The sequence below is a fragment of the Oryx dammah genome, unplaced genomic scaffold (assembly GCF_014754425.2).
Source record: "Oryx dammah isolate SB20612 unplaced genomic scaffold, SCBI_Odam_1.1 HiC_scaffold_3, whole genome shotgun sequence".
NCBI classification, from domain to species: domain Eukaryota; kingdom Metazoa; phylum Chordata; class Mammalia; order Artiodactyla; family Bovidae; genus Oryx; species Oryx dammah.
The window spans coordinates 4768681-4794701 of NW_024070187.1; the positions used below are offsets into that span (position 1 = coordinate 4768681).

Genomic DNA, 26021 nt, shown 5'->3' on the forward strand with positions numbered 1-26021 from the left:
CTTCTCCTCTTTAGTGGGTTCTGCATCTGTATTTTTAATGATTTAATTTGTCTTTATGAGGTGAAAAAGTAATAGAAAAATATTTACAGTCAATAGTTTCCTTATGTGTTAAATTCTTGATACATGTTTGATATCTCTATATGCACTAGTGGAAGTAAGTGTACTCAGTCAGCTCTATAATAAATGTAAAAAACATAATTTAAAGCTTAAGATTTAGAGAGAACTGATGAAATGGGATATGTAGAAGCATTTATTTTTTATTCTGTAAGAAGAACTGATTGTTTCTGTAACCCAAGGCTTAGTATTAAAATTGAAAAAGAATACATAGTAGGTCCCTTCTCTGTTCTTTCTCTCCCCTTCTTTCACTTACTGTGAGACTAAATTCCTTACATTAAACATAAGTTTATATTTAAAGGCATTCACATTCTTTTTACATAAAAGTGGAAGTGTTAGTTGCTCACTCTTGTCTTCCCTCTGTTCATAGAATTTTCCAGGCAGGAATACTGGAGTGGGTTTGCAATTCCCTTCTCCAGGGGATCTTGACCCACGGATTGGACCTGGGTCTCCTGCATTGCAAGCAGATTCCTTACTGTCTGAGCCATCATGGAAACCCCATTTGTAGATTATAAATCATTGTTCGTCATCTCATCTGAGTGAAAGAAGCAAGAAATTGAGGCCTCTGTTTGTCCTACAGCTTCATGGAACTGAATTTGTCCAACAACCTGAGTGAACTTGGAAGCAGATTCCTGCATACAGTCTTCTCCAAAATCTCTAAGCAGAGAATCCTGTCAAGCTCATCCAGACTTCTGTCCTATAGAACTCGGAGATAGGAAATATGTATAGTTTTAAGCTATTTGTGGTAATTGTTCAGTGATAGAAAACTAATGCAGATTTTGGTACCAGGAGAAGATTGTTAGTTTTCTGCTTTTGCCTTTAACTAATCACTTTAAATTTAGTGGCTTTAAGCAACATCCCCACCCCTTTTTTTAATCTTACAGTTTTAATGATGAGAAATCTATGTGAATTCTCTATGTAATGGTCTTTCAAGGTCATATCAAGGTGTTGGCAGGGCTGGGTAATCTTAATCTGGCGGCTTTGAGAATCAGTTTGCTTCAAGCTCTTGAGGTTGTTGATTGGATTCAGTTCCCTGAGGTTATAAGACTGATTTCTCTACTCTGTTGCTGGGATTGCTTTTAGTCCCTGGATCTCTTTGGAGGTTGCTCTCAGATTGCCTTGATGCTTGTCCATCTCAGCTGTGGAGAATTCCCTCTTGTTAAATTCTTCTCATGTTTTCTGGGTTTCTGACTTCTTTTCTGCTATCAACCAGAGAAAACTGCTTTTGAACATCTCTTGTGATTAGATTGGGCTCCCCAGGATTAATCTTCCATTTGCAATACAACATAATCATAGTGATAGCTTGTCATACTCAAGGTTTCGCTTACACTCATATAGGAAGGCCTTCTACAGGGTGAGAGTCCTGAGGAGTTACTCTTAGAATTCTGCTCATCAGTCTGCAGCTGGTGACCCAGGTGGTAAGTGTATCGAGGTGGTGTGATGTGGTGGGCACAGGAATCAGATTCTCTTGGTTGAAACTCCATCTCTAGTACTTAACTTCCCAGGGGTGGGCTTCCCAGGTGGCGCTAGTGGTAAAGAATCTGCCTGCCAGTGCAGGAGACTAAGAGGCCCAGGTTTGATCCCTGAGTCGGGAACGTCCCCTGGTGGAGGGCATGGCAACCCACTCCAGGATTCTTTCCTGGAGAATCCCAGGGACAGAGGAGCCTGGTGGGCTACAGTCCATGGGGTTGCATAGAGTTGGCCAAGGCTGAAGAGACTTAGCACACTTGCACACTAGTACTTAACTAGCTGTGAAACGTGATATTCTCTTGTGCCTCAGTTTCCTTATCTATTAAATGTAGTTACTATGTAATACCTAATTCATAGGATTGTTTTGAGGAGTAAATTATATGACATCTATAAAGGTGCTCAGCAAAGTGCCTAACACATAATAATCACTCCGTGGTTAGCTGTTGCATTTCTATTACTGTTACTTAAAGCAGTATCATTTTCTTTCCTATTTCAGTTTCCATAGAATGAATTTGACTTAATCAAAAACATGTGTTCAGTAAGAGTGGCATGGTACCCAAATGAGAGCCTTCTGTCATTATGGAGCCGGACTCATGCGAGCTCCTCTGCCTTCACACTTGGGTGGACGTGTGAGTGCGTCCCCACATTGCAGGCTGTGGACGTGGTGTTCTTAGCTGATCCGGGCTAGGTATGTGTAGGTGTGCACCTGGATGTAGTGCCGTGGGAGATAGAGCAAGCTGAGCTGAGACAAGGCACACCAGCATGTCATGCCAAGGAGTTTGGGCTTCTGGCAGAAAATGGGCAGCTTCTAGGTAAGGATCAGCAAGGGGAGATGGGCGAATTACAGACAGAACTCTGAGGACAGTGAGGAGGATGGATTTGAAGGTTTTTGAGTCAATGTGGAAAAATACTCAGTTGGGAAATTTTCTTTATGTTCTGTTAGTAGATCATGGTCAAAACATGCCCCAAATCTAAGAGCTTTTCTTGACATCTGAACAAGAGTAGTTTAGGATGCTCTGATTGAGGGGAGGGGACAGAGGGTCAGATCCTGTGCTCTTGGTCAGGAAAAGGCAGAGCATCTGACCCAGAAGCAGGTTCAGGTTTGGGATTTGAGGCCCAAGGTAGAGAAGAATGTAGAAGATCGGTCTCTGAGGAGTCTCTCATTTGCTAGGCCAGGAACTGTAATCTGCCATCCTGATTACCCATCTCAGAAGAGTGGGACTGTTGGCCTGTAGAGGACCACGGAGCACCAGCTGGCAGAGACCAGCCCTGTCCTTCGTCTGAGTTGGGATGGGTTTTAACAGTGCATGACTGTGCCTTATTTAAAAAGGTTGGGGTTGAGGGAGAGGAATCCAATGACTAGAGTGACTAGATTGAGTATAAAGCAAGCTGCATAGGATCCCAGTCACTTGGGGAATAGGTTGGGCATGAGGTATCAGATTGTCCCATGGAAAAACAAATCAAAAATGAAACAGTAGGATTCTGTGTTAGCAGAGTTGGAACAGGATTGACATTAGGGCTGACTTAGCAATGTGTATGCTCAGTTCCATCTGCCTCTTTGTGACCCCATGGACTGTAGCCCGCCAGGCTCCTCTGTACGTGGACTTTTCCAGGCAAGAATCCTGGACTGGCTCACCATTTCCTTCTCCAGGGGATCCTCCCAGCCCAGGGATTGAACCTTGACCACTGAGCCACGTGCGACTTAGAAACAACAATGACTGAATCATCTCAGTGTCCTCCCATCTCCTCCTCAAGCAGACCGCGTGCTGTTCTCAAAGGCATGGCAGTTTGAGAGCGAGGACTCAGTGGCCTGAGTCGGACCCCCCAGAAACAGCCCAGTAAGCTCCAGGTCTCTGAAAGGGGTCACATTCCTGATGGGTCCCTTGGAATGCCCAAGATTCTTTTTCTGATGTGCTCTTACCCAGGGGAGTTCTCATTTCTGTCAGCTCCCTAGGCCCAAGCATTCATGTCCAGCTACAAAGAAATCAGATCAGGGGAAAATCCCCAGCTTTCTTTATTAGAAAACATGCTCTGCTGCAGGATTTGTGTTCCAGGTTTGAATGGCATTCCTTGCCAGGCCTTTGGCTGCCAGAGCATTATTGATGCCAGACATGTGGTCTGTATCAGGGTGATGCCCCTGTCCCAGGGATCCTGCTTCCTGGCAGCTTGAGCCTTTTGGCAGGATTCTAGAGGATGAGCTACAGTAAGAGCATGTGTAATGTGGGTGTTGGGGCGCCTTCCGAGGCTGTCCTCTTCACATTCAGGTGATGGCATGTAAGGACTTCAACTGGAAAGTTTTTGTTTATATATATTTTTAAAATACATAATTAAAATTTTATTTATTTTTAATTGAAGGATAATTGCTTTACAAGAGAGTGTTGGTTTCTCCCAGACATCAACCTGAATCAGCCTTAGGTATACATATGTGCGCCCCCCTTCCACCTCCCGCCCACCTCTCACCCAGTGCCGCCCCTCTAGCTGTCCCAGAGCTGGTTTGAGTGCCGAGTCTACTGCAGAGCCCCGCTGGCTGAGTCTTACGTGTGCTGGTGTGTCTGCTTCCATGCTGCTCTCTCCATCTGCCCCACCCTCTCCTCCTCTGCCCGTGTCCATAAGCCTGTTCTCTGTGTCTCCATTGGTGCCCTGCAGATAGGTTCATCAGTACCATCTTTCTAGATTCCGTATGTATTAATATGATATTTCTTTTTCTCTTTTTTACTTCACTCTGTATAATAGGCTTTATGTTCATCCACCGCATTAGCACTGACTCAAATGCATTCCCTTTTATGGCCAAGTAATACTCGGTTATATATATCTGTACCACACCTTCTTTATCCATTCATCTGTTGATGACATCTAGGTTGCTTCCATGTCCTAGCTATAGTAAATAGTGCTGCAGTGAACACTGGGATATATGTGTCTTTCTCAATTATGACTTTCTCAGGGTATATGCCCAGTAGTGGGATTATTGGGTCATAGGGCAGTTTTACTGAAAACCCAGGTGGCACAGTGGTTAAAGAATCCACCAGCCAATACAGGGAATGCAAGAGATGCAGGTTCGATCCCTGCGTTGGGAAGATCCCCTGGAGTAGGAAACGGCAACCCACTCCATTATTCTTGCCTGGAGAGTCCCATGGACAGAGGAGCCTGGAGGGCTATGGTCCATGGGGTAACAAAAGGTTGGACACGACTGAGCACAGCACAGAACATGGTAGTTTTATTGCTAGTTTTTAAAGGAATCTCCATACTGTCTTCCATAGTGGCCACATTAATTGACATTCCCACCAACAGTGGAAGAGGGTTCCCTTTTCTCCATACCCTCTCCGGAATTTAGTTTGTAAATTTCTTGATGACGGCCATTCTGACCAGTGTGAGGTGATCTCATTATACTTTTGATGTGCATTTCTCTCATAACGAGCAGCATTGAGACCTTATTAGCCATCTGCATGTCTTTTTTGGAGAAATGTCTGTTTACATCTTCTCCCCACTTTTGGATTGGGTTGGTGGTTTTCTGGTATTGAATTGCATGAGCTGCTTGTGTATTTTGGAAAGAGCTGGAAATTTTGAATGAGGAACCTAAATCTTTTAGGAGCAAGGAGGGACCTGCTCCTTGGAGAGTGCTGCTTTTTATGAACATTCTGTAATTTGGAGGGTAATTTGTAATTCCTTGTGAATACTGTCCGGTGGCGCTCAAGGGCCTTCTCTGAGGGTCATACTTCAACATTTTTCTGCTGTATCGTGACAGCTGAAGAGAGTTAGGAATCCTTGGCAAACCCACCTGATGGGCTAGATGTGTAGGAGGATTTGAGAAGAATTTTCTGCTGTCTTCTTTGCTTGCATATGACATAAATATTATTTAAGTTTTATGTTTGTATTCCTTCCTATAACTACATTAAATATGCCTATTTAGTTTTGTCTGTTTTGGATTCAAACCTTTTAGAGGAGTGGGCTGTCTTATTTTCTCCTTCTGTACTCTGTTTTTCAGGTATTAGGTTCTAACTCTTAAGACATAAGCTTCCCACCCTTATCTTTCATCCTCTCCTTAACTCTGTTTTCTTATTTCAAAAGAACATTTCTTTTTAAGTCCTCTTTTTATAAATGAAAATCCCCACGTGGAGAGTCAGACTAATCTCTTCCTGTTTATTATTCTCTTTCAAATAGTTATTACCTTTTCAATCTCCTGTTAGTATCAATGAGACTGATCTCTGGAGCTTGCAGTTTTGGTGTATTTGCCACTTTTTCCTTGCTTGCATCTTAAATCAGTTCCATAAACAGATTCCGTCCAGCTGGTTATTTTGCAGTTACCCATCGTTTTCATTTTTATAGCCATTACCTCTTTCCAGAGCCTTCTTTACTTCACATCTAGGTCATTGTAATAGCCTGTTTAATTCTTTTCCTTTCATAAAATTTTTCCTCTATACACAGTCCATCCTGCATATTAAAGTTGTTGGTTGCCTCCCATCATCCATTTTCCTTCATCTTTCCTAGATCATATTTTCTACCTCTCCCTCTTTCTTCATGTGTATTGTTACTGAGAAGCTGATCCCTGCTGAGGTGGATCCTGATTTGTGGTTATGTTTGAAGTTTCTTTTTGATGAAGCAGAACGCTTCCTAATGGACACTTTTCCCACTTATTTCCTATTATTTCTCTGATTTTACTGTTTGAACCACCAAATTTGAGTCCCATCATTCTTTACTGTCTTCCCAACCAAATTTACTAGTATCATTCATCTTGCCTCTTCCTCACAAAATGACTAAAATGCTCTGCTGCTGCTGCTGCTGCTGCTGCTAAGTCGCTTCAGTCGTGTCCGACTCTGTGCAACCCCATAGATGGCAGCCCACCAGGCTCCCCTGTCCCTGGGATTCTCCAGGCAAGAACACTGGAGTGGGTTGCCATTTCCTTCTCCAGTGCATGAAAGTGAAAAGTGAAAGTGAAGTCGCTCAGTCGTGTCTGACTCCTAGCGACCCCAAGGACTACAGCCTACCAGGCTCCTCCGTCCATGGGATTCTCCAGGCGAGAGGACTCTACTATTCTTTTATTGTGATAATATTCTCTGGTGTACAGTCACAGGCTATACTGGACTTAGAACTAGTTCGTAAGGCCACGATCTCATATCATTGCCATTATGGGCCGTGAAAAGAAATGGTCCCTACTGTCTAAATTTATTTTCTTTCTTTGATTTTCTTACTTATTTTTTCCTCATTGAATGGTTGTAGTTTAATTTGTATAAGTTACATATAAGTATAATAAAACTCTGTTGATCTCTAGATGATTTTCTACCTCTCCTGCTGACAAGTTTGAATGCAGTCCACTCAGCACCTGGAACTAACCTTATCTTACGTGTTGGGGAATCTCAGGATCACCCCCACATTCTGAGATTCCCTCAAGGGACTCATGAGACTCAGCTTGTAGCTGTACTCATGGGGAAGATTTCCTTCAGTGATGTACACAGCTGGCTCCCGAGGGAAGCAGGCACAGGCAGAATCTGCAGGAAGCCGAGCGTCGATTCCATCACTTTCCCTCCTTCCCGTGAGAGGTCACACGGAGCTCACTCTTTTCCCGGTGATGGAGGAGGAGCACACACATGGGATGTTTCTGTACGAGGAAGCACATTAGAAGTTTAGTACCCAGGATTTTTATTTGGGGCTTGTAGCCACCTTCTGCCTAGCATGTACCACGATTCCAGATTCCCAGAAGAAAAGCAGGTTTTCAGCATAAACCATGGTGTTTATACTGTCCAGGAACAGTGAGCCACCCTTACTCATTAACTGTTGACAGGGGACATCCTGAGAACTCCAAGTTCCCACATGCCAGGCAAGGGCCAGTCTTACTTATAAGCAGGCCCTTTGTAAACATGCTAGTCTCGGGCCTGCGAGGTCTACTCTGCAAACTTTGTCTGTTGGAAGCTTTTTATAACATACTCTTTGCTAACATTTTATTTTTACTTTGGTCCATCCTCAGGATCTCAGCAGTTTCTTTCTTTTACACCCGTGTGTACTGTTTTTGAAATGAATGAAGTTTGTGTGTATATCTACCTTATGATAATCAGACTTTGCTTTGTTAGTTCTTTTAAAAATTGTGTTTTCTGTGTCCTTATTAATACTGAGAATGTTGGATAAAGAAACAGTATTCTAGAATTTCATTCGTAGCTTCTCATGGCACACTTTAACCAGTAAAGAACTGCACAGTAGATGTGCAGTAAATGTTGTTTACTGATAACTGTTACCTTTTCAGAAACATTCAGCACAGAACTGTGATCGTTGGATGACTTTAAGAAAGGAAATGATGAACGTTAGTGATTGGGAAATGTTTTATTGCTCTAGGTGTATTCTCATACTAGGGTAATTTATTTGGTTTCTTTCTCGAGTTGCATACATTTTGAAGATGTGAGTGTAAAGTACGATTAATTTAAATAGGCTGAGTAGGTTCAGTATTAATAGCTGTAGAAAAACTCTGTATTTAGGAAAAATACAAAACCAGTGACTACCAGTGGAAATTGGGTTAGGAAATAATTCAAATTAGAATCAAAGGAAACCTGGATCTTTTTTTTCTCATTTTTTTCTCCCTGTGGACTGCACAGAGCTCTTTGTTATTCAGTGTGTCTACTAACCTTGCCCAGAAATTTTCAGATACAAAGGCATCATCTTCTAAAAACAGCATCAAGACTGTGATCTTAGAATCTTGGAGATTATCAGTGTTTTTTACACAAAGAACCATTTGAAATGCTTTTGTGTCTGTTACTTAGAATTTTGCTATTAAAATTTTCTTATACTTGGCATATTTTGTGTACCTTTTAGTATACCATAGGGAGGATTCTCCAGAAGCTGATTTCAAGACTCTTGTCTGTATAAGTCTCAAATCTGTATTAAAATTCTGACAATGCTATAGGCTTATAAAATGTTAACTAGATTTAAAGTTTTTTGAATCGTATATGATGGATTTGATGGATTATACCAAATTGGGAAATGACATGCTAACTTTATTAATATGGTTTTCTAATTCCTTAGTGAAATAACACTTTACTTACGGAGAAGTCACCTGCCTTAGGATGTTGACAAAATCAAGAAGTAAACCAGACGGCCACTAAGCAGTCAAAATGGATGCCAGCATTCATGTACTAACCTTTGCATGTTCTTTATAGAAAACCCCTAAAGCTGTGGTTGTCATAAGCTAATGTCAGCTAAATGTTTTTTATTTTTTATGCAGTAAAAAAACTTGTCTATACAAAATATCACTGAAGTCTGACTGCCTGAATATGTTTGTAAAACTGTAGGAAGGAAGGGACAGTGGTTATACTGCTAAGGCTCGTTCATGAATTTACTCTGAAAATGATGATGTGCTTTTCACGGTGTCTTTCACATTGTCATGTCAGTTATTTCTTCTTTAAAAAAATTAGTCCCATTTTACAAGTGCTTTGAAAGACAAGGTATGGAGTGCTTTTGAAGTTAAATCTCCCATTACCTCTTATAAAATATTTTCTAACTTTCAAAGGAAACGAAGGCAATGGCAGTTTTAAAAAAGAAGACACATTAGCTGAGCTTTTAGTGAATAAAATATTTATTGAGACAGGACCAGAGAAAAGATTTCCATCTCTGAGTGGTCAGGTGCCAAGCAGGATTTGCTGACGTATATAAACCTGACTGAGTTCCTCAGTTAAAACTTGCCTTCACATCTTTGACAGTATCAGGAGAGCTTTCTTGATATAGATTAGGTGATTATAAAGGCAGCCTCAGCTAAATGTAAGATTTGGCAATCAAAACAGCTTCTGTGATTTTTAAATTGCATCAGTAGAAAAGTGAATGTGAAAATCGCTCAGTTGTGTCTGACTCTTTGGAACCCCATGGACTGTAGCCTGCCAGGTGCCTCTGTCCATGGAATTTTCCAGGCCAGAATACTGGAGTGGGTAGCCTTTCCCTTCTCCAGGGAATCTTCCCAACCCAAGGATCGAACTGGGATCTCCTGCATTGCAGGAGAACTGGATTCTTTACCAGCTGAGCTACCGAGGAATAGTGCCCACATCACGGTAGTCCTGGGTGTGCTGAGTGCTGTACTGTGTGAAGAGTTTTGACAAATCAGCGTCATCTGTGAGAGGGCAGCCAGGATAGTGGAGGAACAGTTATCACCTTAGACAAGGAGAGAGTTATTTTCTGGGAGAAGAGAAAGTATGGAGAAGGAGATACATACTGCTGCCTTCAGAAATTTGAAGGGCTGTAGTTGGGAGAGAAATTAAAGCTACTGAAGGGAGGGCAGCACGCTGGAATCTGACTTAAGGAAGAAGATCAGCTGAGCCGACGTACACCTGGGTTAGCTACTGCCTGGTGGCGGCGCCTGCTCTCACTTCAGGCGTCCAAGCAGAGGCGACTTGTGTGTGTTTGGGTTTGATGATATTCTTAGGGTATCCTTCATGTATGTTCTTTGAACAAGCTGACATGGCGGGAAGACGGTACATGTGTGCCCTGCTGTGCTGTTGGAAGCAGCGTCGTCTCTGAGAACGTGTTAGTTGCTGTGAGCCTCGCTTTCCTCAGTGTGCCATGCCATGCCATGCTACGTCTCTTCAGTCACGCCTGACTGTTGCAACTTTCTGGGTCGTAGCCAGCCAGGCTTCTCCGTCCATGGGGCTCTCCAGACAAGAATACTGGGGTGGGTTGCTGTGCCCTCCTGAAGATGCAGGGGACCCTCCCGATGCAGGGATCTAATCCGTGTCATGTCTCCTGCATTGGGAGCCGGGCTTTCTGCCAGCCATGCATCTCAGTCCTTTGATGCCCCCACAGCCGGGTCAGTGCAGGGACTGTCATTCCCCATTTTAGAGGTCAGGAGACCATGGCCTAATTCAGCTGGAGGAAATGAGTCTCCCGTGACTCACAGTCAAGTTTGGATCACATCTGGCTTTTTGATTTCTAGTCCAGCATTTTTATCACTCTAGAATGCCAGCTTGAAATATTTAGGGCAGTAATGAAAAAGAGACTTGACTTTGTTTATTGGCCCTTTTAAGTCATTTACTCTTGGGTGTATTATATTCTGGATGGTGCTCAGTGAAGGCCATTACTGAAGGCCTGTCAAGGCTTGTGTTTTCTCTCCGTGTGCTTTCCCATCTGAGGATGGGTTTCTGTGAATCAGGACTATGGGATAGTGTGGGGGGTAGATAAAGCCGGGTATGCTACAGTGATTGTGCGTGTGTGTTTAAAGGCACCAAAGCTAGGAAGAATTTGAGACCGAAGTCTTTGAAAAATCAACAGGAAAAAACCATACCTTTCACTTAGAAACTATAAATCATTACAGTTTCCTAGGGATGATCTTTGCTGATTCCTGAAAGTGTGTCTCTCTTTAGTTTAAATCTGACTACAGTGTGCTGTTAGAATTGATTGTTTGAATACACTTAGTTTTTTGTGGTCCTAAAGATATCCTGAAGTCAGGGTAATTAAATACTGAAAGCAGGGCATCTGGCCTTACGTAAATTTAAAAACAATTGCTGAAACAATGCCTGTAATTTAAATACAAAAACATGATGACAATTTATCCTCTAAAGACATCCATGCTCTAAATCTTACTTCTTTAAAATTATTACCTTCTTTGAAAAGTCTTGTTGAAAGACAGAAAGGAAAATATATTTTCTTTAATAAATCATGTAACATATTGTGACTTCTAATTAAGGAAATTATTGTTATGTTTTTGGAACTAATTATATTTCACTGTCATTAAATTTTACCATGCTGCTGTTAAGTAAAATTCCGTTGGTTACATTTTACCATGTCTAGGGACAAATCTGGCTGATTAGCTTTGCCCTGGGAAGGCTGATGCCTTGTATGTACTAAGTGAAAAATTTCTCAGGCATTCAAAATAATTGAAGGAAAATAATAGAGTAACGTTGTAGACCCTTCTACTATGAACATGAACCATCCAAAAAATAAATAAGCTTCTCTGTTTATAGTTGACCCAGTTTAACAGAGAGAATATTTAAATTGAAGGAGAGAAAAATTGTTTATATATATTTCCAATTTTTTCTTTTCATTTACATGTTAGGGTTTTTTTTGTTGTTGTTGAGCTGAATCTTTTTGTGGTTTCTTCTGTCCTTTGCTGGATGGGAAGGCAAACTGTGATATGTATATATGTATTTTTTACTGTTCAAATTGGTTTTTAGTATATATACAGAGTTTTACAGTCATTATAATAATCAATTTTAGAATGTTTTCATCAGTCTCAAGAAGCCCCTATACTCTTTAGCTTTGACCCTTTAACCTCCTAGTCCCCACAGACCTAGGCAACCACTAATTTACTCCCTATTCTGGACATTTTGTATCACTGAATCATATAATATATGGTCTTTCAAGACTAGATTCTTTCACTTAGCATAATGTTTTCAGAGTTCATTCATACTGTAACTTCATTCCTTTTATATGAATGCCATTAATCTTTAATCTGAAAATAAAGACACGTCCAGCACAGTGTCTTGGACCTTGAGAAGTGATGTCAGAAGCATTTGACAGAGACAAGAACCTGCCAAGTTCCTGCACAATGATAATTTTCATTTAATGTAGTGACAGTCCTAGAGATATGAATGACTTGATTAAAGGGAGGAAGGTTTTCATTTTCACATGAAAGATTTTTTCCCTTTCCTAATTTAGCTAACTTATTTTTATCTAGCTGGCTTAGGAAGCCTGTGCAAATCAGAATTTAGAATTGAGATGATGTTTACTGCAAGATGAAAATTTAACTTCTTTATTGTTGTTGTTCAATTGCTTAGTTGTGTCCCACTCTTTGCCACCCCATGGACTGCAGCATACCAGGCTTCCCTGTCCCTCGCCATCTCCCAGAGCTTGCTCAGACTCATGTCCATTGAGTTGGTGATGCCATCCCACCATTTCGTCCTCTGATTTCCTTATAGACCCTGGTATTCAGAAGACAGTCCTCAATAGGACATTAACCGATAAGCTTCATTTCCATGAAAATTCACATAGAATAAGATGGTATTGGGAAGACTAGTTTTGAAAGGAAAAGCAATACACACTCACTGCGAAGGTCAGATGCTGGAATGTGATACTAAGAAGAATTTTGAGTCTTCTTTATTCATTAGTCTTGAAAAAGGTTCAGTTTATATTACTCAGGGTTCAGTATCAAAATAGATAAATGGAGCCTTTAATAATAGCCATCTGTCTGGAGTTTCTTTTTTTATATTTGATTTCTTTGGAAAGAGGAACAATGGATTAGATTATCCTTGGATGTCTCTCAGATATTTCAGGGAGGAGAATGCTGGGGTTAGGGTAGGAAGGTAAAAGTCATGTGAGCAATAATCCAGCAGCTTCAGTCAAATGTCGGAGACTGGGATGGAGGAAGTGAGGAAAGGACCAGCCGCTAGAAAACTAGAGAAAGCAGGTGGCCTGTAAAGACTACACGGTAGGAACTTAAGCGTCATTTGGATAAAGATGTTTAGAGTAAAATAAATGAGCAGCAGCTCTGTTAATGAACAAAAAAGTTATCTCAAATGTAAATGTGTAAGCCACTATAGTCTGCCATTATAGTGTTGTTAGGTGATTATAAGCAATAATACATAGATTTAGATGATTGAAAGTGACAATCTTGTAATAATTTACAAAGAAATTAAATTGTGCATGTCTCTTAAGCTGCGAAAGTGCATACATCTAATGGACTGGAAATGAGTTACTGAGTCATTCAACATAGCTGGAGCTAGGGGATCTGGGGAAAAGCTGAAAAAATAAGGAACAAGCAATGCCCTTCGTAAAATGGGCTTATTATAGTAAGTCACAGAGAAATCTTTGTTATGTTACACATTTTTGAAGAATGAATTTCAGATGTCAAACTCATCTGATATACATTGTGCTTAATTTGTTGTTGAGTTGCTCAGTTGGGTCCAACTCTTTGTGACCCCATGGACTGCAGCACGCTAGGCTTCCCTGTCTTTCACTGTCTCCTGGAGTTTGCTGAAACTCCTGTCCATTGAGTCCATGATGCCATCCAACCATCTCATCCTCTGTTGCCCTCTTCTCCTCCCGCCCTCAGTCTTTCCAGTGAGTTGGCTCTCTGCATCAGGTGGCCAAAGTATTGGAGTGCCGTGCTTAATACTGAGTAACAAATGTATGACTAAGAAGGATCATGAACCGTTTCTATAAGTAGTGGTAGCCTCTCAAATGCAATATGCCATGGCAGTCATGCTGATGTTTCCTGATGTAGAATTAGCTGGGTTGTGTGGATTCACAAAACAGTTGTAGATTTTAGATTTCACTTCTGAGAAAAAAATTTTTTTTTTTTTTTAGTATCTAGTGGCATTGCTACCTGTTTTGCTTAATTTAGCTGTTTGTCATATAAACAGTTTTGTTACTATAGCTAGGGCGGAGCCTGGAAAGGAGAAGTTATACTCAGATGTTTAGAGTTACTTCTTTTACTCTGCTTGAAGAAATGTGGCCTGGTGTCCTCTTGCAGAAGTGTTGCTGTGTCACTTCTGTCTGTGCCTGCAGTGTGGCTGGACACTTTCGGCTTTACCCAGTGGGTGTCGGGATTCTGAACTGATGTGTGAGCAGGCGGGCAGGGCGGTTTTCAGGGCCTCCCAATGCACATCTCAGAATGAGGTTGTTATTTAGTGAGAAATCCCCATAGCTTCACGCCTAAACATACAAGACACAAGGAAGAGGTATTTATAGTGTTAAATTCTTTGAGCAGTTTCAGTATTGAAAATTAAATCCCTGCCTTTTGAGGGTCTGCCGTTTATTACAGAAATTTTTTAATGATTATTGAGGATCCTTGGACCCTTAAGAAAATAAGAATTGTTTGAGAAACATGGCATATATGAAATACAAGGAGAAGGCTAACTGTATTTTTTTTCCCAGAAAATGTGTGTTAGAATCTTGAAATGCTGGTCTGTGTAGAGCGTGCAGCAGGTGTTTTTACACAGCAGCTTTTGGGTAACCCACCCTCTGGGGGTAACTTTCTTGTCTCCAGTCAGTGCCTGTGATCTGGCCTGTGTCAGTCTATCTGATCTCAGCACCCACCACTTTTTCCATTGCTCCTTCTGTCCTAGCCTCATGGCCTTCTTGCTGTTCTTAATTTGCTTCCAACTCAGGGCCTTTCTATGTGTCCTTTCCTGGCTGTTCCCTCTGGCTTGCAAACGGTCTTCCTGAGCTCTCACCTGGCCTGTGCCCTGTCTTCACTTAGAACGCTTTTCCGGTCACCTCGTCAGCACGCCTCTGCCTGACTGCTCCATCCTGAAGAGCCCTTCTCCCCTTACCCCATGTCCTCCTCCTGTGACTGAAGCTCTAGTCTGTGCTCGTTTGCTCCTAAGTGTTGTGGGGTCAGGCTTCGTCTGTCTGTTTTGTTCACTGAAAAATTCCCAGGGCATTAGCAGTATCTGGCACCGTGGTATGTATGTGCTCAGTCGCTTCAGTCACGTCCAACTGTTTGTGACCCTCTTCTTTACTTTATAAAATTTCAGAAATCTGGAGTTTGTTTCTCCCCACCCTGAGTCAGTGAAGATATAGTCTTCATATTAACATTTTTGTTACTTTGTCTTGGAGATATGGAGTGTCATCACTCATTCCTTCCCTCCTCCTTCCCTTGATTTCATTTGAATATAAACTCAAAATGAGCTTTGGGTAGAGACTGGTGTATGTTTTATTAAACTGAGCAAGTGGCTGTAGCTTTACAGTGCAGCATTTCTAAGAAGCTAGATTCAAAGCAACTTGGATTCAAGAGTGTCCAGTGGAGTCCTTGGTCCTGTGGCAGTTAACAGCCCTCCCTCGATTGGGAGTTGAGTAGATCTGAACAGCAGGGCTTATGGCGTGAAACAGAGCAACTGTCCGCTCAGCAAGACTTCAGCAGGCCATGAAACGACAGAATTGAACTTTTTTATTTACCTGCTAGTTAAAATGTGAATTGTAGCCCAGTGGATGTCCAGTTCCACTGGTTAGATTAGCAGATCGTCCACATATGGAAATGATTCAGTAAGCAGGTGGGGAGAAACTGAGATGATTGTTCCAGCTCTCCCCCTGCCGCTTGAGGAACCAAGCCGCACTGCCCTCTTGTGTGGAAAAAAGGACGTGTTGCAACTATGGTTATCCCCTAAACAACTGCATTTGTGACACATGTATTAAACTGTACCTACAGATAAATAATTTTGACCAGAAAAGAGCTATCAGCATGGGATGTGTTTGAGGATTGATTGCATTTGTGAGTCATCTAGATCTGTCAAATGAAAGCACAGGCTCTGTTTGTATGTATGTTTAAGGGATGGATTTTAATCCAGCATCTATTCAACACCTGTTAATAGAAAGGTGATACTTATGAAAAAATACCATGTTATTTTTAGTTTGGCTAATCTGTTTAGTACGGCTAATACTAACTTCAAGTGTAAATTCGGGCACTCTTACATTTCAGGTTCGGGGGAGTAAGGGAGAAGTCCTGTACATTTTGGATGCTACCAACCCGCGACACTCCAACTGGCTTCGCTTTGTTCACGAGGCACCATCTCAGGAGCAGAAGAACCTGGCTGCCATCCAAGTGAGCTTATTTGCTTCTTATTTGTACTCTGTACATTGAGGGGAATGAACTAATTTATAACTGTTCTCCCTGTTTTAAATTTATTTCCAAATGACCTGCTTCGAATAACAGTAACTAACTCATAAAAGCAGAGAAGTCTCATCTAGTCAGCATATGCAGGAAAGGGCAAGCCCAGCTGTAAATTGACACCAGATCACTGACTTTATGAGAATTCTTGAGGGGATGAGTTACATGGTCTGATATTATCCTTGGCAGATTCTGCTTTTAAGTACTTTTAATTCATTCAGTGAATGTTTATTGATAATTTTTCTGTTTGATGGCTTATTTGGCTCATGGCACAATGTTCTATGTTATTGTTTGGGAAAGGCTTCATGGAGAAAGTTTATTTGAGTGTGTCTCCCTGTGGCTGTACTCTGAGCTTCTTGAGGGTGTTGTATTCCTCAGGGTTTTTAGAGAAACAGTGCCAGTGGGATCTATATATCTATATCTGTGATGTAAAGAACCCACCTGCCAGTGCAGGAGACATAAGAGACGTGCATTCAATCCCTGGGTTGGAAAGACCCCCTGGAGGAGGGCATGGCAACCCACTCCAGTATTCTTGCCTGGAGAACCCCGTGGACAGAGGAGCCTGTGGGCTACGGTCCACGGGGTCAAGGAGTCAGACACGACTGAGTGAGTTAGCACATACCTATCTATCCATCCATCTGTCTAGAGAGAGAGAAAGAGACAGAGACTGAGAAAGAGAGTGATTTTGAGGAGTTGGCTTATGTAGTTATGGAGGCTGGCAAGTTCAGTCTCTTCAGAGCCAGTGTCCCTCCTCAAGTCCAGAGGCCACAGATTGCTGTAGCGCAGTGAAGAGCAGATGTTCTGTTTCAAGTCTGATGACGTGAAAGCTGCTGTAGATTCAGCAAGAGCCAGCGTCCCACTTGAAAGTCCGTCAGGCCTCAAGAGTGGACTTTCCAGTTTAAAAGCCATTAGGCAGAAGAATTCTCTTGGAACTTCCCCTGTGCTCCAGGGGTTAAGACTCTACCTTCCAGTGCAGGGGGCACAGGTTTGATTCCTGGTCAGGGAACTAAAGTTCCACATGCCATGGGTTGGGGCCAAAATTAAAAAAAGAATTCTCTTTTACTTGGTGGGGGAAGGGAGACCCTTTTGTTCTTTTCAGGACTTCAGCTGATTGGATGAGGCCCACCTACATTGTAGAGGGTAGTCTGCTGCTGCTGCTGCTGCTAAGTCACTTCAGTTGTGTCTGACTCTGTGTGATCCCATAGATGGCAGCCCACCAGGTTCCCCCGTCCCTGGGATTCTCCAGGCAAGAACACTGGAGTGGGTTGCCATTTCCTTCTCCAATGCATGAAAGTGAAAAGTGAAAGGGAAGTCGCTCAGTCTCTTCGTGACTCCATGGACTGCAGCCTACCAGGCTCCTCTGCCCATGGGAGTCTCTAGGCAAGAGTACTGGAGTGGGGTGCCATTGCCTTCTCCGAGTGGGTAGTCTACTCAAATTCATGTGTTAAAATGTTAATCTCACACAAAAACATCCTCACAGAAACAAAAGAATGTCTGAATAGCTCTCTACATAGATAATTAACTCTCCTAGGTGGAAACAATGTTTTATTGAATTCTGTACTCTGTATCTTAGGATAGTGTTATACACAGCATCAGGCTCTGATACTAACTGTGACTTAAATACCATTGATCCCTCAGTAGAAATTCAGAGAAAAAGAGTCAAGACAAGGAGTTTTTAGAAGGTCTCGGGAAATGGTAACAGATTTTGTTTTCTTGGGCTCCAAAATCACTGCAGGTGGTGACTGTAGCCATGAAATTAAAAGATGCTTGCTCCCTGGAAGAAAAGCCATGACCAACCTAGACAGCATATTCAAAAGCAGAGACATTGCTGACAAAGGTCTTTCTAGACAAAGCTATGATTTTTCCAGTAGTCATGTATGGATATGAGAGTTGGACTGTAAAGAAAGCTGAGCGCCAAAGCATTAATGCTTTTGAACTGGGCTTTGGAGAAGACTCTTGAGAGTCCCTTGTGCTGCAAGGAGATCCAACCAGTCCATCCTAAAGGAAATCAGTCCTGAATATTCATTGGAAGGACTCATTCTGAAGCTGAAACTCCCAATACTTTCACGCCCTGATGTGGAGAGATGACTCATTTGAAAAGACTCTGATGCTGGGAAAAACTGAAGGCAGGAGGAGAAGGGGACGACAGAGGATAAGATGGTTGGATGGCATCGCTGACTCAATGGACATGAGTTTGAGCAAGCTCCGGGAGTTGGTGACGGACAGGGAGGCCAGGGGTCGCACATGAGTGAATGACTGAACTGAACTGTAATTAAAGTTCACTGGACAGATGGTTAAGAGAATCAAAGAAGCTTTACATTGTGTTTGGGAGTTGACAGACCACATGTGAAAGCTCGGCTCCTGGACCCCAAACTAAAGAAGTGAAAGCAGGGCGAAGGTTAGCAGGAGCAGGGGGGAGGGGGCAGAGTGAGGGAGCCCTCAGCTCCTCCAGTGTGTCCACGTGCACTGCTCTAGAGGCTTCAAGCACGTCATGCCATTTACTCACAACAAACTCTCGATAGCTTAACGTCAGGGTTAGGCTGATTCACTCAATCTGAGTCTAAAACGAACAATGGCAAGAGAAAAAATGCAAGGGAAAATGTACATAATTAGGTTTGCAAGTAACTGGAAAACAGTCGTTTAGAATATTTCATTTCCTTAAGTTATTAGCTAGCCTGTTTTTTTCAGTACAAATAGGTAGTGGATAACCAGTGTGATTACTGTTCTTTTTGTACGGGCAAGTTGGTGATGACTTACCAAAGGGTTTGGAACATAGGGTCTTTCGGCAGCCAGCTATATTCAAGCCACTTTTTACATTGTTCATGATATGTGTTGATCCAACCACACATTTAAATTGATCTCTTTTAAAAAATGTGTAGACATTAATTATTTTCTTTTTTTCATTTATTTTTTATTTTACTTTACAATTCTGTATTGGTTTTGCCATACATTGACATGCAAGTATTTTATATTTTTTCATGGTTTTCTGAGGCATACTAATCTCACAGGATCTTCAGGTATATCCTAATTGTAATTTATGGGCTCAGTTTCAGTTCAGTTCAGTCGTGTCCAACTCTTTGTGACCACAGCTCGCCAGGCCTCCCTGTCCATCACCAACTCCCAGAGTCCACCCAAAGCCATGTCCATTCAGTCAGTGATGCCATCCAACCGTCTCATCCTCTGTCATCCCCTTCTCCTTATGCCTTCAATCTTTCCCAGCATCAGGGTCTTTTCCAGCGAGTCAGCTCTTCGCATCAGTGGGCCAAAGTATTGGAGTTTCAGCTTCAACATCAGTCCTTCCAATGAACACCCAGGACTGATCTTCTTTAGGATGGACTGGTTGGATCTCCTTGCTGTCCAGGGGACTCTTGAGAGTCTTCTCCAACACCACACTTCAAAAGCATCAATTCTTTGGCGCTCAGCTTTCTTCACAGTCCAACTTTCACATCCATACATGACCACTGGAAAAACCATAGCCTTGACTAGATGGACCTTTGTTGCAAAGGAATGTCTCTGCTTTTTAATATGCTGTCTACGTTGGTCATAACTTTCCTTCCAAGGAGTAAGCGTCTTTTAATTTCATGGCTGCAGTCACCACCAGTAGTGATTTTGGAGCTCAAAAAAATAAAGTCAGGCACTGTTTCCACTGTTTCCCCATCTATTTGCTATGAAATGATGGGGTCAGATGCCATGATCTTAGTCTTTTTAATGTTGAGCTTTAAGCCAAGTTTTTCACTCTCCTCTTTCACTTTCATCTAGAGGCTCTTTAGTTCTTCACTTACTGTCATAAGGGTGATGTCATCTACATATCTGAGGTTATTGATATTTCTCCCGGCAATCTTGGTTCCAGCTTGTGCTTCCTCCAGCCCAGCGTTTCTCATGATGTATTCTGCATATAAGTTAAACAAGTAGGGTGACAATATACAGCCTTGACATACTCCTTTTCCTATTTGGAAAGGGCTCAGTTTGTTTCTGTGTCAATGTTACCAATATAAAAATTGTCTATAGACCCATGAAATCTAATTTAGGCAAACCCATTGTTGTGTAGGGGGTTCATTATTATATTTTAGAAAGTATTATTCTATTTAAACTTGATTCTTTTCTTTTTATGCTTAAGTAGTGATTTTAAGCTTTTCTTAAATTCCTTTTTGGGCATTTCTCTCTATCATCTGTTATTTCTTTAGACTCAGTAGCTCTCTCTGTTTGCCCAAACCTTCAGTGTTATATGCTCAGCTCTGAGCTTTGCCCCCAGAACCCCTCAGGTTGTCTCTAAGAGTTCCCTTAACTGTGCAGTTTGCTTGTACTGAGTCCTTTAGGTAATGGAATGCTGTCAGTAAGTATTTGTCTCCATCTCTTATTGCTACTCCCCATGGTTGCTACTGTATGCCCTTTTCATTGTGTGGTTTTTTTTTTTTATCATATTGCAGCTACCTACCCTTCTCTCCTCCTTAGTACCATGATTTCTAAGACAGCGTTTATGTTCACTTGGTATATTCAGTGCAGTACTTTTCTTCCTCTATTTCAGCTGTTTCTTTCCTTGCAAGAAAATAGGAATCTGTAAAAGATTGTTTTTGCAACCTTGATACACCAAGAAATTATTATTTGACTTAATGATGGGGGTGAAGTGGGAGTGGGGTTAGAGGAGGACTCATAAACTAGCTAGAGGCTCTGTGCAGTTTCAGCCTTGAATTAGTGTCTACGACTGTTAGGCTTCGGTGTGAGAGTCGTGGTGCAGAAGTGCTGCCAGTGCCTTTGGCTCCTTTTGACACTGTTCCCTCCTTTCCTAGGAGTGGGCTGAGTGCGCTCTTACCATGTTTCTTGCTACGAGCACAGGGTGGAGCTTTGCTAGCTCCCTTGAGGTGACAGAGCTTTCTTACGGGAACAGTAGCTAGAGAAGCAGATTGCTTAGGGTTCAAAATCACCCTGAGCTAGGGCAGAGAGCTTAATATTTGGGTCACATGGCTGACAGTGATTCAGCCTTCTGATTTGTTGGGGTAATCTCCCCAGGATTGCATTCCAGAAACACTGAGTTGGTAAGAGAAGATCATAATGTTTCCTGCAAAACATTATGAATCACTTGCATTCCAAATTGCATCTGAAATTTGGGGTATTCAGGAAATTTTTTATTTTAGCTGTATGTCCCAGGAGTAGAGTAAATGAGAAACATTTGTGGTTATGTGGCTTGCCTGGTAGAAAACGTCAATCCTTGGTCCAATTTTTTTTGGACAAGGGATTAAGAATTCGAGGTCTGTTTTGGCAAAGGATTGGAGCTCCTTTTCGGAGACTCAGTTACACTTCTAGTTCTGCAGTTTACTCAATTTTGGAGAATTTGCTTTGGAAACGATGATTTATGTGTCTGAACAATTGAAGAAGGATCTCATAAGCAGAGTTCCTCCCACATGTACACATTTCAGAACATTCAGTTGAAATGTGTGTTCAGGTCTATGAAAGATACTTCGAGCTAAACCAGAAAATCCTGAATGTAAAAGATTTGGCTTAAAATGAACCAGAAGAATTCTTAGGCTCCATAAGAAATGGGTGATTCTTATTAAATGCTTATTTTATTACACTAAAGAAAAAAAATATGCAGTATTTGAAATAGTTAGTATTTTGCAACCTTTTGAAAATTCCTGATCCTTCAGTAGAAAAGTATTTGTTTAAACACAGAATTATGTCATTTGAAGTTAAAACTTGGAATTCTTTGGTTATTATATCTCATGTTCTTAAGACATGTTTCTGAACATACTTTCCTTGGGAATTCTCACAATATATTATCAACATAATGGACAGGTGGCTTGCTGCTTGAAGAAAAAGGTGCATATGGAAGAATAGTTGGGTCTTGGTGCACTGCTCCATGAGGGTGTCAGCGCACTGGGCTGGTCTGAAGTCTAGAGGGCGCTGAGCTTGAAGCTGTGCTTGTGATGGTGGCGCCACTCCGCCCCAGTTCCCATGTCAGTTTGGTGTCCTCTCAAGCAGAAGCGCTATTCTGTTATGTATTATTTGCTGTCCTACCTCCGCCTTGTGAGAGGATGGACAGTTTCAGGCGGTTTATCCTGGAGTCTTTCCTGGGGCCACCTGACATTTTAGTACAGCAGAGCTGGGAGATCAGGTACGGGTCTCCAAGGAGAGCAGCGGCCTGGATTTTTTAGAGCCCAGTAGAAAGAACTACGTCCAATGTCATCAAGCCACCAAGATCGACAGGCCTATCAAATAGCATTGAAGCAAAGTCCAAAGAGCAGTGATACCAACCAAGCAACCAACAAAAAGGAATATCAAAAGGATTTCTCACCTATACCCAAAGTTATAGTTTCCTCAAATTCTGTCTCTTACCTATTTGTTTTTTCCTATCACATTTTTACAAATTATGTTTCTACAGTATGTTGTAGACTCAGTTATAGAATTGTAAGGTTCAGATCTCTAGCAATATTCTTAAATAAAATATCAGTTAAATAACTTACAGGTCTGTCTTAGTTATCTTCCAGTGAGGTACATATTTGTCTTTCACTAAGGTTAAAATTTAAACTAAATTAAAACTATAAGTAATTGGATCTGTGAGGTTTTAAATACCAACCCTACTGTTGCTGTGTGTTCCTGCAGGGAGTAGGATATTATATTACTTATCAATTTTATTATTTTCAGTTATGTTGTAGTTTATTCATAGGGAACATGAATATGTATAGAACTCTTTAAGATATGTATATAGTGATAGCCTTGAAGGATCAGTTAATTCTTAATGATGATGATGGCAACTGGCACTTTCTGAACACTTAGAGTGCACCAGCAAGTGGGGATATGTATTGAGAACTTACACATTTGAGTTCACTGTGTACCCCCTCACTGTGGAGTGCCTAGAATTGAGGTTTCAAGAAAGAACCCTGAATCAGAGTGAAATTGCAATAGCCCAGCTGGTATTTATGATTTACTGTCACTCATGTCTGAAGTGAAATTGCCTCTGGGAAATCACCTTTCTTGGTGAGAAAAACTTTGCCTGGGTTATATGAACAGCCTCAGGGCCAAGATGATAGCTTCAGGACCTGACTATATAATTACATGTCAGAGTGCCCACTGGACACTGTGGCGTCTGCTGTTCAGGATGGTTGCAGAGTCATGCTGGCCCGTAGGCCACTCCAGCAGCTTTCTTGAGTCTCACCGCTCTTTTAGGCTCATGTGGCCATCCATGATAAATTGAACTGTCATCTTATTTTTGCATCAGATCCTCATTGTATATAAATGTTCCAATGAAAAGGAGGATGGTAGATAATACTATTTAGGAAAATAATAATCAGGTTTCTTTAAAGAAGGAATCTTTTATCACAGATCTGTAGCCACATATGAATGGACACCCCTGCTCTTGGCTCAGCTGCACATCAGCATAGAAACTGCTTTCTGGGTTAACTCTCTATTCTCTTTTAGAATTTGAGCTGAGAACTTGGTCTTGTTCCTGAGTTTCAACAGCAGCATATTCAAGTTTCCTGTGTCTTCAGTTCTGTGTACAATGTAAAGTCATTCGCAGGAGACCAAATTTAAGATAGCGGTCACTGCCTGCTACTTCAGTGAAAGACCCTTGGGGAGTCCATTTCTTGAAAATTTGTCAGTGTCCTCGGATCACTCGTCCGTCGTTCTCCCTTGAGAACATGGAACAGTTCTTGAAGAATGAAGATATTTCAAGATGGGAGGTGCTATTGCATGGGTGTAGCCTCAAGTCTCAAATATCTCAGAGTAAATCACTTTCATTTTTTGCCTCCACATCCAGCATGGTGGGGCTTGCCCAGTGACTCAGTGGTAAAGAGCCCGCCTGCAGTGCAGGAGACAGAGGAGATGTGGGTTCGATCCCTGGGTTGGGAACTTCCCCTGGAGAAGACAACCCACTCCAGTATCCTTGCCTGGGAAATCCCATTGACAGAGGAGCCTGGTGGGCTACAGTCCACAGGGTTGCAAAGAGTTTGACATGACTGAAGCAACTAAGCACGAGGAAGACACTATAATTACCATTTCTTCTGTCACACGAGGATACAGAGAACACAGAGAGTCTAAGTAACTTGCCTGTGGGTAGCTGGATAGGATCTGAACTCTGGTGTTCTGGATTCTCTGCCTACTCTCTGACTCTGTTCTCTAATACCTTAGAGTTGAGATAAATTATAAAGGCGTAACTTCAGATTTAAAAAACCTTCCATATATCTGAGCTTGCTGTTTAGGTATTTTGAAACTGCTGAAAATTTGCAAACTGATTCAGTTTTTTAAAAATATATTTTTAAAGTTATTTCCCTCACATATTCCTTGGCCTTTTTAAGTTCCCAGACTATTCATAAATCATGAAAAAGCGTTGTACCTCCTGCTCATCATGAAAGGTGCTGTCTAGGTAGTATCTGTCCTGGCCTCTTTTTTCCCTTCTGTTCGCTTCATCTTAGCCACTAGCTAGTGTGTTAAACATGAGAGAAAGTTAACGTTTAGATCTCTTGAAATTAAAAGCAGTAAAATTTCAGAATAGGAGCATGTCAGGTTGGGCATAAGGGGAATTTTTGAGCGGGTAGACTTTTCTGTGTCTCTCAATCCAGAAATCACGTAGCCAGTTTTCTCCACCGCCTCCACTGAAGCCAGCCTGCTCCCCCATGTCCTTGTGTCACCCAGCAATAAGGCAGAGTGTGCTGTTGCCTTTTGACTTAATCTGAGGCTTCTTCAGTCACTGTAGAGCTTTATTAGAACTTGACTTCTGAGCTGTTTCTCAGAATGATTTTTACCTAACTTATCTTACCTGTGTTTATGATTGCATTAGTTATATGTTAGCTGTGTAACAAATTTCCCGCACATGTTAACAAATTCAACCAGCAAACATTTATCATTCATACATATTCTGAGGGTCAGGAACAACTTAGCTGGGTGGTTCTGGAGTTCTGGCTCAGGGACTCTCCCAAGGTTGCAGTCAGGTAGTTATCCAGGGCTCTTTGGTCTCTGAAGATCTGGTTAGACTCTACTTCCAAGCTCACTCACATAGCCGTCAGCAGGTGGCTTCATTTCTTAACCGTGCAAGCCTTCCCCAGGGCTCCTCATGACAGAGAGAAGGAGCTTGCTGCTTCCTGGGAGAGTGATGTGAGAGAAAGCAGCAGTCTTTTATAATGCACTAGGGAAATGACCTGCCATACTACCATTTCTTTAGGATGCTGCGAGCCACGCAGATGCAGACCCAGAGCAGCATGGTACCGTGCAGGAGACTGCGCCAGAGTGCGGGTACCAGGAGGTGGGTCATCCTCCCAGGTCATCTTCAAGGCTGACCATGCCATGATCAGTGCGGGGCCGGGGAGGGAGGGAAATGTGCTTTATAGGAGGAAGAGGTGAGCTGGAATCAATGATGAAGCAAAGCCTTGGTATAGAACCAAGCAGAACCCAGCCCAGCTCAGATAATATTAAGGGAGGCAGTTATAAGCAGTAGATTCCTGGCTCTTAACCTCACTGGCTGAGCATATTTGACTTGTTCAGTTGGTCAGCTGATAGCTCACAAGCGTCTGCTGGGAGCCAGGGCCTGTGCTCAGCATTAGAGATATTATCGTTAAAAAGATGATCTTACTCCTGTGTCCATAGCAGTAAAAATAATCTATAACATTCTGTTCCTCTTTGTGATAATGACACCCACTTGACTGGATTTTTTTGAGGGTTAAATTAAATGAGATAACACATGCAAAAGCCTAGGTCTCTGTATGTGCCAGGATACATTAACAAGTATCTTCATCATCACTGCCCCTGCCAGGTCCTCCATAGTGCTTGTCTTTATAGTTTTGTCTCGGTGTAAATCAGAGCCAACTACATTTTATTTCTTCTAAATCCCTCTCAAGGTAGCTACTGTAACTCTAAGCATGTAGAGGACTTCTCAGTG

At 41.9% G+C, this 26021-nt stretch overlaps 1 protein-coding gene across 4 annotated transcripts in view; it reads left to right on the plus strand.

Moving 5' to 3' along the window:
* The window catches only part of PRDM5 (PR/SET domain 5), a 264482-nt gene that overhangs the window by 59564 nt on the left and 178897 nt on the right, over window positions 1-26021 (plus strand). For all 4 annotated transcript variants that reach the window (XM_040237380.1, XM_040237381.1, XM_040237377.1 and 1 more), the window contains exon 3: window positions 15965-16087. In XM_040237380.1, the coding sequence (XP_040093314.1) occupies window positions 15965-16087 (123 nt within the window). The remainder of the gene's footprint in view (window positions 1-15964; window positions 16088-26021) is intronic.